Genomic DNA, 19,431 nt, shown 5'->3' with positions numbered 1-19,431 from the left:
TTTAATAAATGTTAGTTATATATTCTTGGTCACGCCCCCAAAAGTTAATCCCAACCAAGCCTTTTAAGTTTTCCTTTTAAAAACCAAGTTGCTGGGGTGCTGGGTGGCTCAGTCATTAAGCGTCTGCCTTTGGCTCAGGTCATGATCCCAGGGTCCTGGGATGGAGCCCCGCATCGACCCCGCATCGGGCTCCCTGCTCGGTGGGAAGCCTGCTTCTCCCTCTCCCACTCTCCCTGCTTGTGTTCCCTCTCTCGCTGTGTCTCTCTCTGTCAAATAAATAAATAAAATCTTAAAAAAAGAAAAACAAAAACAAGTTGCTACTGCGATATAGGTATGTGAAAAGTAGTAAGCCTATCACAAGAGACTACTGTATATCAATACCAGTATCTCAACTGACTTGAAGATGAGCTTATTTCCTCTTATTTTAAACTTTGTAATAATCAAAAATCAACATCCCAACATCTTTTAGGATTGAAAAGGAACCACATCTTCACGGATACTGTCACTTTTATAGTGTGTAACATAACTTCAGTAGTTCGGCAATTAAGTGAACTATCTTAAGGGCTATGTCACAGTATCCAGAAAAAAATTCTAATTTTTAATATTTTCAAATCTAAATTTTTTACATGGGCAGTCTCAGTTTAAATTCTTCAGTAAAATGATTAATTTGGTAAGAAACATTTTTTATAGCATTGTCAGCAGAGATTAGACACATTAATTTAATACTCCGAATATACTGCAGAGAAGTTTAACACAAGGTCCCTTGGTCAGTCATCTTGCATTTACCAAGGAGCTATTGGCTATAGACCTGCTCCTTTCTAGTGTTTTTCCAATCCATTCCAGATACTGCTGCTGGACCTCAAGGACCACTCCTATTCTTTACGCCCATATAAACTGAAACTCTCTGACTTCCTACTGTTTACCAAATGAAGAATGAACAACAAAGTGTAGAATTCAACCCTTTACCCAATACTTTAATCCTCTCTAGTCTTATTTTGTCTTTACCTGTATCTTATGCTTCAACACAAACTAGACTTCTGTTCTTCCTAAATATGTCCCTTAGTTTCCTCCCTCCCTAGTATTTCTTCTACCTTCCACCTCCCTCCTTCACTTGCAGATGAAGTCCACCATCTTCTCCCTCTTCCACCACCCATCTGAAATGTCAGCTCCTTAATGAAAACTTTTCGGATCTACTTGGATAAGATTCCTCTATTCTAAATACCCATTGCACCTTTATATTTTGTTGTACATGACCCAGTCTGTAATGTGTTCGTTGTGTATTTCTTACCATCCTTATCAAATTATAAGAAACTCCTTGAGGGTAGGGATGTCTTAATTTAAAACTAGTAGAGTATTTTAAAGGATAGTGTGATGTGATTCATAATAAATATACACTTGGTCTTTGTCCATTCCTGGCACAGAGCTCACAAAAAAATCAAAGTGTTAAGAGGATAACAGTGTTTTGGGTTATGTTAATGAAGTGACTTTTGGAAAGCCCATAGATGACCTACGGATGAGAGCTGGTTGCCATGGGACCTAATGATGTGATTAGAGGGTTGCAATTTTCAGTCCCACCCCCTCACACCTCTGGGGAGGAGAAAGGAGCTGGAGGTTGAGTTCAATCACCAAAGATTTAATCAATCATGCCGATGTAATGAAACTGCCATAAAACCTCAAAAGAATGGGGTTCAGAGAACTTTTAGGTCAGTGAACCAGAACAAATCCATGTGCCAGGTGGGTGGTGCACCCCAAACTCCATGGGGACAGAAGCTCCTGTGTTTGGGACCCTTCTGGACCTCACCCCATGTATCTCTTCATCTGGCTATTGATCTGTATCCTTTAATATCCTTTGTAATAAACCAGTAATCTAGTAAGTAAACTGGTTTCCTGAGTTTTGTGAGCTACTCTAGCAAATAAATCAAACCAGAGAGGGTTGTCCAGCTTGTAGCCAGTTGGTCAGAAGCACAGGTAACAACTGGACCTGCTATTGGCATCTGAAGTGGGGTCAGTCTTGTGGGACGGAGCCCTTAACCTGTGGGATCTGATCCTGTCTCCAGGTAGATAGTGTCAGAGTTGAGCTGACTTGTAGGACTCCCAGCTGGTGTCTGAGAATTGCTTGGTGGTGTAGAAAAAACACACATATTGGAGATTGGTAGCATGGGGGACAGGAAGTGGGAGATACTGAAAGCCAGGCAAAGGACTTTAAACTGCATTCTCTGGGCAACTGACAACCATTCTTGAACATAAACAGTGACCTGTGAGGCAAAATGGCTTAGAAAAATTAGTCTGATGATCTGTATGTACTTAGTGCAGACCAAGAAGACAGAGGAAGGCTATCTAGAAGACTGCAGAAGAAGAGCAGTACATTGGGAAGTATGGAGAAAACAATGACCCCGGGAAGAGGAAAAGTAAAGGGAGTTTTGAACTTTGAAGGGTTCAAAGATGCTGACATGGGAGGGTCATGAAAATGAATTGAAGGAGGCAAGGAGGAAATAGCACACGAAGAATGAATAGTTGCTGGAAGACTCATATAAGAATAAGAAAAAGGTAAAACCAAAATTTCTTTATATAGCCATATTTGCTTTCCTTTTTAGAGAAGCTTGAACATATACATTGTTTTTGCTTATCCCCATTGATGACCAGTACTAGGTACATTTCTTAAAGTGGGTACCCTCTCCAGAGGGCTTACCTATTTTAAAAGATTTTGATCATCTCAAAAGCAAGTTGTCTGAAATAAAAATCACCCTCAGACAACTTTTGCGGTAAAAAAATTATTTTCAAATACTGAACAATCTATGTGCCAGCACTGTTCTAGCACTGGGGTATAGAGCAATGAAAGGAGTCTGGTTTGCCCAGGATGGTTGGGTTTCCCGGGATATGGGACTTCAAGGGTTAAAAACTGGGAAATCACTGACAAAACAACAAATGCTAGTGGTAGCCAATCTCCCATAATGTTCCTCAGACACCCCATTCATGCCCCTGTGTAGTCCCCTCCCACATTAAATAGGGCTGACATTCATAAGTAATAGCACGTTGTAGAAATGACTGTGTATGACTTCCAAGGCTAGGTCATAAAAGACACAGTGGCTTTCACTTTGCTCTTTCTGGGGAAACCAGCTGCCACGTTAGGAGGACAATCAAGTGGCTCTATGGAACAGTCCACTTGGTGAGGAACCAAATCTCTTGCCATCAGCATGTCAATGAGCCATCTTCCAAGCGATCCTCCAGCCAAACCTTCACATGACTTGAGTCCTGGTCCTCATGTTACTGCAACTTCTTGAGACCCTGAGCCACTCAAATGTCTGACTTACAGGAATTTTCCAGGCTTCTTGTTTTAAGCTGCTAGATTTGGGGGTAATTTGATATGGAGCAATGATAATTAATACAGTGCTATAGAGAAAAGTTATGCCTAATAAAGAGTTAGGAGTTTGGGCATAGGCAGTATTTTTGACAAGAGGCCTCTCTTATAAAGGCATTTGGGCAGGAACCTTAAAAGTAAGGGAGCAAGCCAGCAAAAGAACTTTTCAAAGAGATGGATTAAAGGATTTCTAAGACTTACTAGCAACAATAGATGCTTGTTTAGCCTTATTTAAACAGGAACATAAAAAGGGTCTGAAATGTGACAAAAATGTGACTGAAGTGGGGTGAACAAAGTGGGGAAGGGAGTGAGGCAGGAGATCACAGGTAGGTGTAGGGGTGATGGCAGATCATACAGAGCCTTCGGGAATAAAGAGTAAATATCTCAGTCTGTTCCCGCTGCTGTAACAAAATACCACAGGCTGCGTGGCTTATAAGCAACAAAATAGTATCTCTTCTGGAGGCTGGAGGTCCAAGATCGGGGCGCCAGCATGCTCCAGCGAGAGCCCTCTTCCTACTCACAGACTTCTCGTCGTAACCCCCGCGGGGGTGGGGGGTGGGGGGGGAGGGGTCTTTTCGAAGAGCACTGATCTCAGGGTGGGATCCCAGTATTCAGTGCTAACCGCCTCCCAGACGCCCCACGTGGGCATTAGGTTTTCAACATACGAATGGAAGGCAGGGGGAGACACACACACTCAGACCAAGAGAAGTAAGGTGTTTGAATTTTATTCTGGGTCTGGGGAAGCCGCTGGAGCGTTGTGAACAGCAAGAGCAAGGGGCTTGACCCACGTACTAAATAAAAAACGTCTGTCTTCTTGGCTGCCACGGGCCGCTTGGATTCTGAGCGTGCAAAGTTCAGTTCTGTACCAGGGCTGGCAGGTTGGGCTAGGCTGCGCCGATGAGCCGAAGAGCTGCCTACAACTCAACACTCAAGCCTTCTCCACCTGCGCTGTCCGCCGTGAGGCCGCGCGGTTAACTGCTCACCTGAAATGCGGTAACTGCCATGTGCGGTTACTGCGTGATACACACCAAAGTCCCAAGATCCGCTTGTTGGTACAAGCGAGGGTCAAACTTCTCATTACATCTTCTGGATTGATAACAAGTTCAAATGACAGTATTTGTATATATTGAGTTAGATAAAACATACGTCTTACCTCTTTCTTTTTGCATTTTTAAAAACGGGGCTGCTATGCGACTGAGGAGGACCTACGTGGCTCGGATTACACGCCTCCGGCCCGCGGCATGGCTGTGCTCCCAGCTGGCAAACTTTTCGTTCAAGCGGTGCGCCCTCCGCTGGAAGGGCTTGCCCCCGAGAAGCCGAGGCTCTGGCCCGGCCTCGCCGGTTTTCCCGCGAATTCCCGCAGCCTCCCGCCCGAGGCTCCGGCTTGCCGGGACTCCCGCCCGCACGGGGGGCACTCGGGTGGTCTGAACAGCGGGCCTGGCTTTCGCCACACCCGTTCACTGGGCTCCCGGAGCGCAGCGCTAGGTTCTCGGAGAGGCGCCGACCTTCGCTCGGCCACCAGACCCCTCCTCCGGGGCGGCGACCCCTTCAGCGCGTCACCTCACACCGCACAAGCACGGGGGAAAGTAAGCCGGTGGGCGCGGCGCCGGGTAATCAACACCTTCCGCCACGGACCCAGTCAACACCCTCCTCTGGCTGGTCCAATCAATACCCACCTCAGGCTGGTCCGGTCAACACCCATTTCAGGCTGGTCCAATCAGCACTCTCCTCAGGCCGACACCCCCTACATCGACGTCAGGCTGGCCCAATCAACGCCCACCTCATGCCGCTCGGATCAACACGCACCTCAGAATAACGCAATCAACACCCACTTCAGGCCGACTGGGCGGGGCCTGGTTAGCTACAGGCCTTCCCTCGCCCTCCCGATCGGCGGCGTAGGACGGAGCTACAGATCGAGAGGCGGGACTTCCTGTCCAGCTGAGCATAACTTCCCTAGTGTGCCGGAACTTCTCACAGATCCGGCCTGGAAGGCGGCGTGGGGTTGGGTGTTTGGTGGGCTCTGAGGCGAGCGGAGGTTTGACCGTCTGGTGGCGTTCACTCTCGTCGCTAGAATTTTGTCCTGGCCGCCTCCTGTTTCGGCCCTGGCGATGGCGACGTACACCTGCATTACCTGCCGGGTGGCTTTCGGCGACGCGGACGTGCAGCGGGCCCACTACAAGACGGACTGGCACCGCTACAACCTGAAGCGCAAAGTGGCCGACATGGCCCCGGTCACCGCCGAGGGGTTCCAGGAGCGGGTGCGGGCGCAGCGGGCGGTGGCGGAGCAGGAGAGCAAGGGCACGGCCACCTACTGCACCGTCTGCAGTAAGAAGTTTGCCTCTTTCAACGCCTACGAAAACCATCTCAAGTCCCGGCGGCACGTGGAGCTGGAGAAGAAGGCCGTGCGCGCCGTGAATCGGAAAGTGGAGATGATGAATGAAAAGAACTTGGAGAAAGGGCTGGGCGCGGACAGCGTGGACAAGGATGCCATGAACGCGGCCATCCAGCAGGCCATCAAGGCTCAGCCGTCCATGTCTCCCAAGAAGGCCCCCGCGGCGCCCGAGGAGGAGTCCAGGAGTCCCGCGGCGGTGGCCCATGGAGGACGTGCGGCTCACGAGCGGGACCCGGCCGAGAAGCCTCCCCGGCTCCAGTGGTTTGAACAGCAGGCGAAGAGGTTGGCAAAGCAGCAGGAGGAGGAGGCGAGTGAGGAGGACCTGGATGAAGAAGGTAATGCCCTCCCCTTAAGTTTCCAGATTTATACTCGAAGTTGGAGGGGAGGAGGTGCTCGTTTTTAAGTGAAAGTGACGTGTGCGGGCCGTTTTGGTTCCTTTGTGGAGTGACCTGTCTGGCCATCATCCCCACGGGGAATTTTAGTTAATTCTGCTTAGTTAATTGTTGTAGATCCGGGGCCTATTCTGGGGCGAGGGCGGGGAGGAATAGGTTCTTATTAATAGTTACAGAATGAATTGATGACTTCAATTTTGAATGAGGAGGCATTTGACATCCGCATAGGAGGGCATGCTACTGTCCATACCCATTTATGTAGGATTTGTAATTCTACTGGGTTTCTAGTTATCATGGCTTTGCACTTAATTTAGTTGATTAAAACACAAAATGAGGGCTTCAGAATGAGCTAACTAACCTGAAATGTGGAGCTGGAGCCAGCCGCCAAGCCTCCTTAATTTTATGAGCGTTTTATTCCTTCCTGCCCTCATCCCACATCCAGTTAGACTGATTGTGTTCATTATAGGCTTAGGAAAGAAAGACGACTCCCTCAAGGGGTTTACTGTACGCTGGAAAAGAAAGATTAAGGAATTTTTTAGCAATACAAACTTGTCTGTGTAAATGGACCAGCTAAAACTGAGATCTTATAACAGGGTTTGTCCTTGGATGTAGTTGACATTCTCTCCCCCCAGATGTAAGACCGTACCATCTCATGTTTGTGAATCTTTGCGGTTTCTTCAACTGCAGTTACCACTTTCTTAAACTAACTGTTTTTCAAATCTCTGGCTTGAAGATTGGGAAGATATTGATTCTGATGAAGAGTTAGAATGTGGGGATGCTGACGCCATGGACATGGACGAAGCAGAGGAGCAGGATGCAGAGGAGGAGACTGGGGGAGGCCCCCTCATTGGTGCCATCCCCATAACAGACTGCTTATTTTGTCCCCATCATTCAAGCTCTCTTATGAAGAATGTGGCTCATATGACTAAAGTCCACAGCTTCTTTATTCCTGATATAGAGTATCTTTCGGATCTTAAAGGACTGATTAAATATTTGGGTAAGTACAATAGTTTTCCTTTTAATGAGGAAATATCACATTATTGGGGGACAAATTTTAAGGGAACATTCTTTTTTTTGCTTGTCATCAGTCTTTGATTTAATTATGTGCTTATTTTGTAAAGATCAAAAACTTGGTGCATGTTTTTTGAATTGTGGAGATAAATTGTAAGCCTTAATCTGGCTGCAGAAAGCTCCTCTTACGTTTTGTCCTCAAATTATTTTTCCAGGAGAGAAAGTTGGTGTTGGGAAGATTTGCTTGTGGTGCAATGAGAAAGGGAAGTCCTTCTACTCCACAGAAGCTGTGCAGGCACACATGAATGACAAAAGCCACTGTAAGCTCTTCACAGATGGCGATGCTGCTTTGGAATTCGCAGACTTCTATGATTTTAGGTAAGTCTGTGGTTTGTAATGTGAGGCAAAGTGAGGTCATCATATTTGCATTGAATTGGTACTAGGTGTGTGGGTGCCCGACGTGTCCGGCACAGTACAATATATGCTTTATGACTCTTGTAAAACTTCCGTCTGGGTGATTGTTCGCTCTCATTTTGTGGATAAGAAACTGTGAGAGTTGAGCACACACATTTAATAAAAGAGATCTGATAAAGAGACGATCTCAGGCCCACACTGAAGTTTGTCTGAGTTGAAAACTCATTTTTCTTTTTTTGTGGTTTAAATGGTGAGGAGCTCAGTTTTGCCAGTTTCCTTGTGAACAGAGGGACTGAAAATAGATTTCATATCTTGGTTTCCCTGAGAGTCCTTGAATCACAGACTGTCTCCCAAGGGAATTGAGGTGGTTGCTGAACTAGGCCAGTCCCAGGTATTTGATGGTGACATTATCCCATGGGTGGTTCACCCTTAACTAGAAAGTTGGATAATTCGTCCATGATGCAAGGAATCTGTGCCAGGCGCTTTTGAACAGTTAATCACTAGTGCCATGATGCCGATGACCTAGCACAGGTGTGCTGCACGAGCAATTGTGTGTAATTACCGTGCCAAGCATGCATAGTCTCCAGATATGTGTGTTCAGAAAAGTCCCAGTCTCTTAAATCATCCTTTTGCATTTTCCTCCTGATGTCTCATTCTTCTTTTGCATTGAGGAAAAGTTTTTCATTTCAGCCATTTTGGTGGCTGGGTTGTGGTTTTAATTAGCATTTCCCTGATGATAAGTAATTAGTTGAAAACCTTTTTATATTAATTGGTCATTTGGCTATCTCTTGTGAAGTGTCTGATCAAGTCTTTTGTCTGTTTCTTTATTGGGATTGGGTTATCTGTTTTTTGTTTTTTTTTTAAGATTTTATTTATTTATTTGACAGAGAGCGAGAGCAGGAACACAAGCAGGGGGAGTGGAAGAGGGAGAAGCAGGCCCCCTGCCGAGCAGGGAGCCCGATTCAGGGCTCGATCCCAGGACCCTGGGATCATGACCTGAGCCGAAGGCAGACGCTTAACGACTGAGCCACCCAGGCACCCAAGGGATTGGGTTATCTGTCTTACTGTTAACATTTTAATGTGTAATTCTCCAATTATTTTCTGTGTATATTTGAGACTATTTCTAGGAACATAGAGATTCTTCTAGAATCGCACTGTCCAATATGGCAAATACTTTGTGTATTCATGTGGCTATTTAAGTTAATTAGAAATGAAGTTTAAAATCTTAAAAATTTAGTTCTTTAGTTGCATTACCTAGATTTCAAAGCTCAGTGCTTAAAAGCACATGTGACTAGTAGCTCCTATATTGGACACACAGGTATAGAAAGTTTCTGTGATCACAGAATTCTATTGGATGGCGCTGTCCTAAAACTTGTTTTTAGAATGGTGAAATTGAGGAGAGCTGCATTTCCAGCTCTACATTCTCCTCTTCCTAGCTGGCAACCCTTTTAGGGAGAAAAAAATAGGTGAAAGAGTTTAGTTATAGGTCATTTGCTTAGTCTTTTTTTTTTTTTAAGCACAATTTTATGTTAACAGTAAATTTGAGCAGAAGGTTACAGAGATTTCCCATATAACCCCTGCCCCCCACATCCACACATGCATACCCTCCCTCATTGTGGAAATCCCTCATTAGTGGTACATTTGTTATAATTGATGAACTTACATTAAGACCTCATCATCACCAAGTGTCTGGTTTACGTTAGCGTTCACTGTTAGTGTTGTGCATTTTGTAGGTTTGGACAAATGCATAATGACATGTGTCTACCATCATAGTATCGTACAGAGTAGTGTCACTGCCCTGAAAGTCATGTGGAATCCACCTATTCTTCTCCCCTTGTCTTTTCAGACTGGCTTCTTTCACTTAGTAATATGCATTTAAGTTTTGCCTGTGTCTTTTCATGGCTTGATAGTTCATTTCTTTTTAGTACTGAATTCTGTTCCATTGTCCAGATATACCACAGTTTATCCAGTCACACCTGCTGAAGGATGTTTTGGTTGCTTCAAGTTTGGGCAATTATGAATAAAGCTGCTGTAACCATCAGTGTGCAGGTTTTTGTGTTGACGTGTTTTCAGCTTCTTTAGGTGAATACTAAACATTGCTGTTTCCTGTGGTAAGAGTATGTTTGGTTTTGCAAGAATGCCCAACTGTCTTGCAAAATGGCTGCACCATTTTGTGTTCCCACCAGCAATGAATGAGAATTCTTATTGCTCCACATTCTCACCTTCATTTGGTGTTGTCATGTTCTGGATTTTGGCCATTTTAATAAGTGTGTGGTGTTATCTCATTTGATTTTGCACTTCCCTGATGACATGATGTGAAGCAACTTTTTACATGTTTATTTGCAATCTGTATATTTTAATGAGTTACCCAATAAGGTCTTTGCCCCATTTTAAAATCTGATTTGTATTCTTATTGTTGAGTTTAAAGAGTTCTTTGGGTATTTTGAATAATGGTCCTTTATCAGATGTGTCTTCTGCAAATATTTTTTCTCAGCCTATGGCTTCTGTTTTACTTCTCTGACATTGTTTTTCCCAGAGCAGAAGGTTTTTCATTTTAATGAAGTCCAACTTATCAGTTATTCCTTTCATGGATTGTTCCTTGGTGGTGCATGTAAAAAGTCCTCACCAAACCCTAAGTCATCTAGATTTTCTCTCATGTTATGTCCTAGGCATTCTTATAGTTTCGTGTTTTACACTTAGGTCTGTGATCCATCTTGAGTTTATAGGTTACTTGAGTACTTTTTATTACAGAGGATGCTACCAAGTTGGTTTTTCTCCTAAACCTTTCAGCCTGCCATCCCTGCAACTGTTTACACCCTGCTTTTAGGTAGCTAGTGGGTTTGCCATTTTGCAAATACAGTTTGTCTTTTAGTTAAATTTGAGGTATTGGTCTTTTTATTAACGCCATTCTTAATGCCACCATTACAGGAGTAGCTATCCAGATTACAAGGAAGGGGGGCACCCTGATGAGACTGAGGAGTTGTCCTCAGAAAAGACATTAGAATATGATGATGAAACCATGGAGCTGATTCTACCTTCTGGTAAGTGTATTTGTCAAAGATAAATAGCTTAATGCCGGTGAGATTATCAGAGAGGCATGTTCGCATCAATCCCATTCTGAGGGAAGTAAACATTAAGTTTTATGTTCTCGGATACACAGTAAACTCTAAAGGTTGCCACTTAGCTCTATGTTAGCTGTTTTGTTGAAATTAAATCAGTGTTTTTGCTTCTGTTATGATTCCAAATGCTTTGATCAGTCATTTCCTTTCAAATACATAGACATTTTTCTTTTGGTTCTTTTTATTGCCTCATTTAGGTTTTTCTTGTAAATCATGGCCCTACTCTTATTCTTTGAACTGATTCCTGTTTGCTCATGTTGCTCAGACTTCCAGCTGGTAGTCTGTCCCGGGAGCAGCTGATTGACAGTGTGCAGTTGCCTGTTTGTATTCTAATTATGGCAGGGAGGCTTGGAGTTTGAATTGTGCCTGCCGTTTTAGGGAACATTTGACTGATGGGGGAATTTATCCCAGGTATGAAAAGGTGAGGGGGAAAAAAAGCCATGAGTATGAGAAGTACCCAGTATTGTTTACAGTGTTATGATTAGCTGATAAGAATGGGAGAAGCTATGAAAGACACCTGTGAGAAGGAAAGGGAATGGAACAGTAGAGATAATAAGATCCTACTAATACGTGGTATTTACTGAGCAGTTAGCATGGTGGGTGGATATATTATTTTATCTTTACAAGCCTGTGGGTTAGATTCATATCCTTATTTGACCTGTGAGCCAGCTGCAACTTAGATAGGTTGAATAATTGACCCACGGTCATAGTCAGTGAAGCCTTTTTCTCCACTTCCCTACCCTGCTTTGGGAGATTTGCAGCAACGCTGGGGGCAGGAGCAGCTATCCTGCTCGTGGAGATGACCGTGATGAAGAAGCTGTCTTATATTACTTGCTTTTCATGTAGAATATCACTGCTTAGGTACAGATGGCCCTCTTTAACTTGGAATAATTACCTTTTAAGTCTAAGGACAGCTTTAGAGTATGACAGTAGAAGGAAAGGGCAGGACAAACCAGTCCTGAAGATATAATTCTCCTTTCAGTGATGAGAAAAAGATATCAGGCACAATATTGTGGCCTGTGCGAGACACAGGAGCAAAACAGACCTAAATATATCACAGAAAATCTCTTGTAGTCTTCCTCTGGCGAAAGTACCAATACATTATGGCAGAAATAAGCTGAATAACTTAATTTCTAAGACGATCTTTTTTAGCCCCTTAGCTCATCAGCATCCACTTCCTTGACTGTAGAGTGAGATGACCCAGACTGTGAGTGAGCTGAATAAGATGACCCTGTAAAGCAGTACCTGGCACGTCCTCATGAATGGGGGCTTCGCTTTGCCTCGACTTCAGCATATTCTGTACCAAAATGTGTGCAACGATGAGCATATTCTATTTAAGAAGTATAATCTATTTGAGAGAGATTTTCATCTAAACATAAAATTTTGCAAATTAGGAGTTGTTTTTTTTTTGTCTAGAAAACACGTTTTCCTAGGATGATTGAGTTTTCTAAGATTAGCCAAAGCCCCAAATGGGCATCTTATTAGGATACTCCCTTCCTCTCCCACATCAGAACAATTACGAAGTGTGAATCCTAAACAGCCTTTGAATATTTTTTTTTTTAAGATTGTATTTATTTATTTGAGAGAGAGAGAAAGAGAGAGCACATGAGAGGGGGGAGGGTCAGAGGGAGAAGCAGACTCCCTGCTGAACAGGGAGCCCGACATGGGACTCGATCCAGGGACTCCAGAATCATGACCTGAGCTGAAGGCAGTCACTTAACCAACTGAGCCACCCAGGTGCCCTGAATATTTTTTTCTTTGTCTTCTCTTTAACACTTGTCTGTGTCTCCATTACCAACACTTTATGTCCATCTCCAATCCAGTTTGCACTCCACCACCCAGAGCATTCTTCTAAAACACCAGTCTATTTTCTTTTTCCTTTGGAATTCCCCCAGAGAGATCCATTGTTTTTCCAGTAAGTTAGTTTCTCCAGCTACCCGCCCCCCCATCCCGTGCTATTCCTCTACCCGCCCACGGGCACTTCCCCCCACTCTGGGACTGCACAGCTGATGTCTCTCTGTCTTACTGCTACTCCTTTAAGACTTGGGCTCACCCCTCCATTAGCTGTTTTGAACTCAGCTCCTGCGCTGAGTGTGGAGAGTCTCCTCAGCTCCAGGGACACTTGCGTATCTGTGGTAACATTCCTCTCCTTTGTAGTTGTTGGCTTGCTTGCCTGGCCTCCCCCATTACTTTTCAGAAAAAGATTGCTTCTTTCATCTCAGCACAGGGTCTTCGGATAAATGTGTGTTGACTGACTGAGAGGTTAGAGGTGACTTTAAAAGGAAAGGAAGGTTGATTCCCTTGGGTCTGCTGCAGATTAGGAGTCCCAGAGCAGAAGGAACCACTGTGGCCTAAGAAGGGGCCTCAGGGGCTTGGAATCATTGGCCTGAAACACTGGGGAGCTGATTGCTTGTCTCTACATCCTCATGCAGTCAAAGAAGAAAGTGGCATGAGATTAACTTGAAGGTCCAATTTCCCTGGTTTTTAAAGCCTGGGTTTCCTTGCTAACTGCTGCTGGTCCACCCTACTGAGTCATGTTATTTTAAAATATTAGATAATAAACCTTAGGACAGCTCTTTTATATTAGACTTAGAAGTAGTGAAGAATGGTAAGTATGGTAACACTGAACTTTTAGACAGACTCAGGGAAGACCTTACCAGCAGGCAGATACTACCTTACCCCGCAGGTTCTTAACCAGGCCATACAATTTTTTTTCTTTCTGTATGTGCATTTTCCTGGGGAAAGGCCATAGTGATTAAGGTCACCTGTGTGGGGTGGCTCAGTCAGTTCAGTGTCTGCCTTCGGCTCAGGTCATGGTCTCTGGGTCCTGGGATTGAGGGCCTGGAATCAGGCTCAGCGGGGAGTCTGCCTCTGCCTCCCCCCCCCCCCCCCGCCTCTGGTTGTGAGTGCATACGCACACTCTCTCCCACTCTCAAAAAATAAAAAAAAAAACTTTAAAGTCACCTGTGTGGCCATGCATTTTTTTTTTTTTTTTTTAGCTGTGGATAAGTACGTTTTTTTCTGGGGGAAATGCTGTAGTTTTTTAAAAGCACCTGTGACGTGGAGAAGATTAAGAGCCACCAATACAAATATCTAAATACATGTCATTCACTACATTCATGGGTCTTCACAGATGATTGACTGCTGAGACCTTATTATAGAATTAGTTTAAATAAAACATAGCTTTCTTAGTGAATCAAACACTGCTAGGATTCTGAAATTTCTTCCAGCTATACTGGTACCTCTCTCCATGTCACCCATACTTTCATCGTCTTATATTAAAAACTAGTCAATCTTGATGATAATGAGACCTGATGGTTTCTAGTCCATTGGTTTGCTCTCATGTCTCAGTACTGGTTTGGGAGGTTTTCTAATGAACCAAGAGAATGGGAGGTCTCTAAATAAGCACAGTAAACAGGAACAGTCTTACAGCTGTGTATTCAATCACCTGTTTATGGCTTTGAGCAAATTTACCATTCGGAAACCTTTTCAGTTAGACTCAGTTACTTGATTGTATTAGCATGGATGTCGGCATGAAGCTAATTTGAAAAGGATGCTCATGTGGAGAGCTTGGTGATATTTAATCAGCCACACTTAGTAGGGCCTGCTTTCAGCTGGTTTCAAAAGCGATAGTTGTGATGTTTTAAATTTAGTTATTTCAGATCCAGTAGGTGATCCCAGAGCCAGTGACAAAGAGCATTCAGTAGAGGGCACTGTGAGCATTTACTGTGAAGGCTGTGGTCTGGCTCAGTTCCTTGAGTTTCCTTTCGTGCTCGTCAGCTCCTGTGGAGTAAGTTGGTGTGAAAGACACATCCAGCTAACATTAGTTAGCCGCTGAGGAGCCGGGTGAAACTGGTGGTGGATCCACGAGAATGTGTAATTAATCTTCGGAAAATTACAGTTGGAGGTAATTTCTTTTCCACTGTCATAATGGCTTCGATTATAAGGCTGTTTGTTAAGTAGGGGCGGACAGTTTTTAAATAGGAGCTGACGTTTTACACGTAGTTCTCGCTGTGGTGAAAGGTAGATGGACAGATTGTGGCTTTACCGTAACTAAGACTGACCCATTTTCCTTGAGGAGGGCCTTCAAGTCGAGCTGTACAAGCACGTTATTCTTGGGGCTTCCTGTCGGGGGCTCACTGTCATGGACACAGGGCAGGGTAGCTCTCAACCGTGTGTCTTCAGTTCCCCTGCTGGCTGCGGAAACCTTGGCTTTGAGTCATGAAACCTTTTCAAGGATGTTCCTCAATAATACATATGTCCAAATGCTGCTTAAGAATATAAATACATCGGTTTACTTTGTCCTAATCACCAACATTATCGTGTAATGATTTTGAGCATTGCAAACCTGGAGCATCCTGACCTATTATACATAGAAAATGATAATAAATAGTGCTGGGGTCTCCTGCCACAGCAGCCTTCATTTAAGCTTGAGTCTCTGTCCGTCAGCTGCATCTTACGCATTTCCTGGGGTCTAGGAGCTCTGGTACCTCTAAGGCTGCCAGAAGAATCAGGTTCAAGGAAACCTGTTTCATCCGTCTTCTATCCAAAAACCAAATCATCTTTGAATTGAAAGGGTTTTTTTGGTCATCTCTTGCATCCTGTCACAAAAAACAACCGGCTGAAAGTAACTCCTTTCCCATGTCTGTGTAACAAGCAAACTTCCTAGGTGGCTTGCCCCAGGTACAGGGACTTAAAATAACCTGACAGAACTTTTTCATGTAAATGAAAGGTCTAAATCCTAAAAGCAAATACATCTGTAATATTTATAGTCTCCTGTCCATGGTCTTTCTACAAAAATTCTGAAAGAAATAGTTTTATATACGTAAGTGTAAAACTTCCTAGAAGCCGTACACGTGGCTCTGCCTAGCCATAGTTCCTGTACCCACGCTCAGTGGAAATCGCTGTTTCACGCCCCTGTATATATGCTGTTGTTGAATTGCTATGTGTTTATGTCTGTCTGGGAAGGTATTTGGTTAATATTCTTGTGAGAGAGTCGTATTCAGTGTTGTATTTCGAATGCTCTTGGGTAATGCTGATAGCACTATGCCAGGAGCACCTGGTGAGAGTCACTGCTCTGATGGAGCCTGCAGTTAGTCACCGCTGAAGCCTGCCCCCTTCCCCTCCACCTGCTGCGAAGCGGAGGCTTGGCACACTTTTCCTATAAAGGGCTAGGTAGTCCGTAGTAATTCATTTCTTTTTTTTTTTAAGATATTTATTTATTTGACAGAGCAACACAGCGAGAGAGGGAACACAAGCAGGGGGAGTGGGAGAGGGAGAAGCAGGCTTCCGGCGGAGCAGGGAGCCCGATGTGGGGCCCGATCCCAGGACCCTGGAATCATGACCTGAGCCGAAGGAGATGCTTAACGACTGAGCCACCCAGGCGCCCCCATAGTAATTCATTTCTGAAAGCATGATTGACTTGCATAGTTTTACCAGATCCTAGATAAGCAAAAGCTGTAGAGGAAAGTCAGCTTAATCATCCTTTAAAATTCTAGCTCACCAGGTGATTTCCATTCTGTAGAGAACAACGGGGCAGGGTTTCTCAGTGTAGTGACCTTTTAGGCCAGGTAATTCTTTGTTGTGGAGGACTGTCCTGTGCATTGTAGGATGTTTAGCAATATTCTTGACCTCTATCCACTAGCTGCTGGTAGTCCCCCTCCAGATTTAACACCAAAAATGTCTCCATTCAGTGCCAAATGTCCCTGGAGGTAAAAAATGATCCCTGTTTGGGAACCACCCCTACAGAGAATTTAAGCAAAAGAAAGGTGGATTGGTTTACTCTAGACCCAGACTGTGACTTTTAAGATTTTAAGCATCAGGATTATTGTGTGCTTTATCTTTGTATTAAGAGGGGGAGAAAAAGTTAAATAGTGATAGCACTATGCCAGGAGCACCTGGTGCTCCTCGGGCCCTATTATCCATGTTAGTAGGTGTTGCTGTGTGAATTTCTAGAGAGGCATATTTTATATAAGTAAGTACAAGATGCAGAGTATTTCATGTAACAGTGACTTGCCATTCTCTTTAAAAAATTCCTTTACGTTTTGATTTTCTGTCTTTCATTTTTTAATATCTTTTTTTTTTTAGTGGGTAGAGCATTGTTTCTCCTGGCATATCCATTTTCCAGCTAGATACCCTTAAAAGTCTGGTTGGGAAAGTCCTTGTTCTGTACCTCTACCCTGAAGAATTATCCAGTTCAGTGTTTTCATCTTGCTTTTTTGAAAAACAGGTGCCAGAGTGGGTCACCGCTCCTTGATGAGATACTACAAACAGCGATTTGGCTTGTCAAGAGCTGTGGCCGTTGCTAAGAATCAGAAGGCCGTGGGCCGGATACTCCAGCAGTACAGAGCCCTGGGATGGACCGGCAGCACAGGTGTGTTGTTACTTACAACCGTGGACTAGCCCAGAAACTCGTATTACAAGATGGGGTTTGGGTGAAGTCCTTTCCATTTATGTTGTCCTATGGATCCTCCCCAGAGGAAACTTAACTTCTTGGCTCTGGGAGCTTCCATTACTACTGGATACGTTTATGGCAATGAGCCCAAAGCTCCATTACTTAAAAACTTCACATTCCTGGCACAGTAACTTTCTAAAATGGCATATAGATAATAGTTACAGAAATAAGTACTGAGTAGTCAACAAAGGTTGAAATTACCCTGGAGGTTATACAGAGGAATTAACTAGTGTTCTTGTGGCAAATAGCTTGAGCTATGGAGTCAGACATGACTTACTTGATATACTAAGCGGTTCTTACATGATGAGCGTAATTCAAGTCACCTAAGCCTCTGTTTCCTCATTTATAAAATTGGGATAATAAGACCCACCTGGCAGAGTTGTGCGGGTTGACTGTCCTAATGCACGTATGATACAGTACGTGGACATAATAAAGGCTAGCTGTCACTCCTTGTAGTTTTCCCATAGAAAACGTAACAAGAGTTAGAGGAATAAAGCGGGCCTAGAAATTGCTAAGCTTTGAAACCTCATCAATATAAAATTATTTAAATCTATTCTGATGTGTCTGCTCTATGCAGCTCAGTCCTTAGATCTTCGGGGAGCACATCAGGCCACTAAAGGACTGTGGAGTGGACAAAGGAGAGCTCCCTTAGGATGTCATGGAAAGCCCTAGACAGAGAAAATCTGTGTTCAGTGCCACTGTGTTTATATATATATACCCGTGGCTTCCTTCCCTGTGGCTGCCTGTGAGCTGTGAAGCCGCTTAAATCTAGCAGACACTGACTTCATCTTACTCTTGTCAGGAACTACTGTCTGATTCAATTTATAGTCTCCACCTTTCTGTCACCCTTGATCAATGGGGCCTTACCTTTGGGGCTTATAGACCCTTCCAGATAATGAAAACCAGAGAGGCTTCTCCCAGAGAAATGTGTACAAACACAGGTTGTCGTATGTGGTTCTGGGTGCACACGACCCCCACTCCTGTTACGCGGAGACCCAGGTTAGCAGCTCTTCTTTAAATCTAAGAACCCAGTGACCCCGTAACTAGCCTTGAGATGCTCTGTAAAGATTGGATTTTTTTTCTGATCCCCAATAACAAACCTTTGCCTCATTGCTTGTCCCTTTTGCAACCACAGGAGCGGCTCTTCTGCGTGAGCGGGACATGCAGTATGTCCAGAGGATGAAATCCAAGTGGATGCTGAAGACGGGAATGAAGAACAATGCCACCAAGCAGATGCACTTTAGGCCCCAAGTGAGATTCTGAGGGTCTGCCAAGGATTGAGGGATCCGATCCGCCTCTTGCACCAGTGCCCTCGCCTGCGGACCAGCGGGAGCTGGATTGTGTGTCGGACCCTTCTTGCTGCTCCTCTCCCTGTACTTGATCTGTTCTGACCTAAGAATAAAAGTCAGAATCCCGTTGGCTTTTCAGTGTCATTTCTGGACACGGTTCAAAGGTTATGTTTTCACAAAGTGAGTGCTGTGTCTGCTGGGCTCTGGGACCCAAACTCCGGCGTAACTTGTCCCCTCAAGCGGGGTTTAACCTCGCCCGGGCACCGGCACCTACATAAGGGGCTTGGAAGCTGCGGGAGAAGTGGAATGTCACTCATTTGAATGTGTTGTGGCTCGTGAGGTGGCACGAGGCACTTTCACTACGCCCAGGCAAAGGTAGGCAGCATGCCGTGGGCTTGCTGGAAAGGCTCTTTACCTAAATGTGACCACACGAGGCACAGCAGCGCTGTGCACTCCGTTTCCGCTGCTGCCTTCCCTTGAGCAGTTAGTTGAGGGAAAAAATCAATGTAAAATGTTTAGATCTCGTTTTAGAAACAAAAACTGACGTCAGGGCTCAACATGAAGAGCTGCTCCGTTCAGGTGCCTTGGGGTGGGGGGCAGGGAGGCAGTCATGTGGGAAATGAAGTTAAACAGGAAGCTCAAACCCATTGAGCTATTTTGTGACTTTGGAAAAGTGATTTGGTTTCTTAAATCTGTAAAATGAGATGTTTGTTACCTCTCAGGTTGTTGTGGGGGTGAAATAAGTCAGCCAAAGTAAGTGTTGAAGTTCTGCCTTCTAGAGCAAACCTGCTCCACTGAGGAAGGCTGATGTTCTAGTTGGAGCGGTGGTCTCTCCGTAGTGGGTGCCGGGAGGATGGGCCTGCCCTTACCAGCTACTCACTGGCCCTCGTTTGCAGACAGAGGTCTTTTTCTGTAAACTTTGGATGCAGAGTTGAATTAATTCTATTTCCTCTGTACACAGGTTCACTCTCACTAAGAGTGAAGGACTCCCTCGTTTTAATT

General features: G+C 44.5%; 1 protein-coding gene across 1 annotated transcript; it reads left to right on the top strand.

Moving 5' to 3' along the window:
- Positions 1–5,230: 5,230 nt before the first annotated feature.
- Positions 5,231–18,560, top strand: ZNF622 (zinc finger protein 622). Its single transcript, XM_034998759.1, has 6 exons — positions 5,231–6,085; positions 6,876–7,139; positions 7,369–7,531; positions 10,496–10,608; positions 16,916–17,059; positions 18,276–18,560. The coding sequence occupies exons 1-6, from the start codon at positions 5,467–5,469 to the stop codon at positions 18,401–18,403; spliced, it is 1,431 nt and encodes a 476-aa protein (XP_034854650.1). The 5' UTR covers positions 5,231–5,466; the 3' UTR covers positions 18,404–18,560.
- Positions 18,561–19,431: the final 871 nt, after the last annotated feature.

This window comes from Mirounga leonina, unplaced genomic scaffold (genome assembly GCF_011800145.1).
Source record: "Mirounga leonina isolate KUSES-001 unplaced genomic scaffold, KU_Mleo_1.0 Mir_95, whole genome shotgun sequence".
In the NCBI taxonomy this organism is placed as follows: domain Eukaryota; kingdom Metazoa; phylum Chordata; class Mammalia; order Carnivora; family Phocidae; genus Mirounga; species Mirounga leonina.
This window is presented reverse-complemented; position numbering and strand designations above follow the sequence as displayed.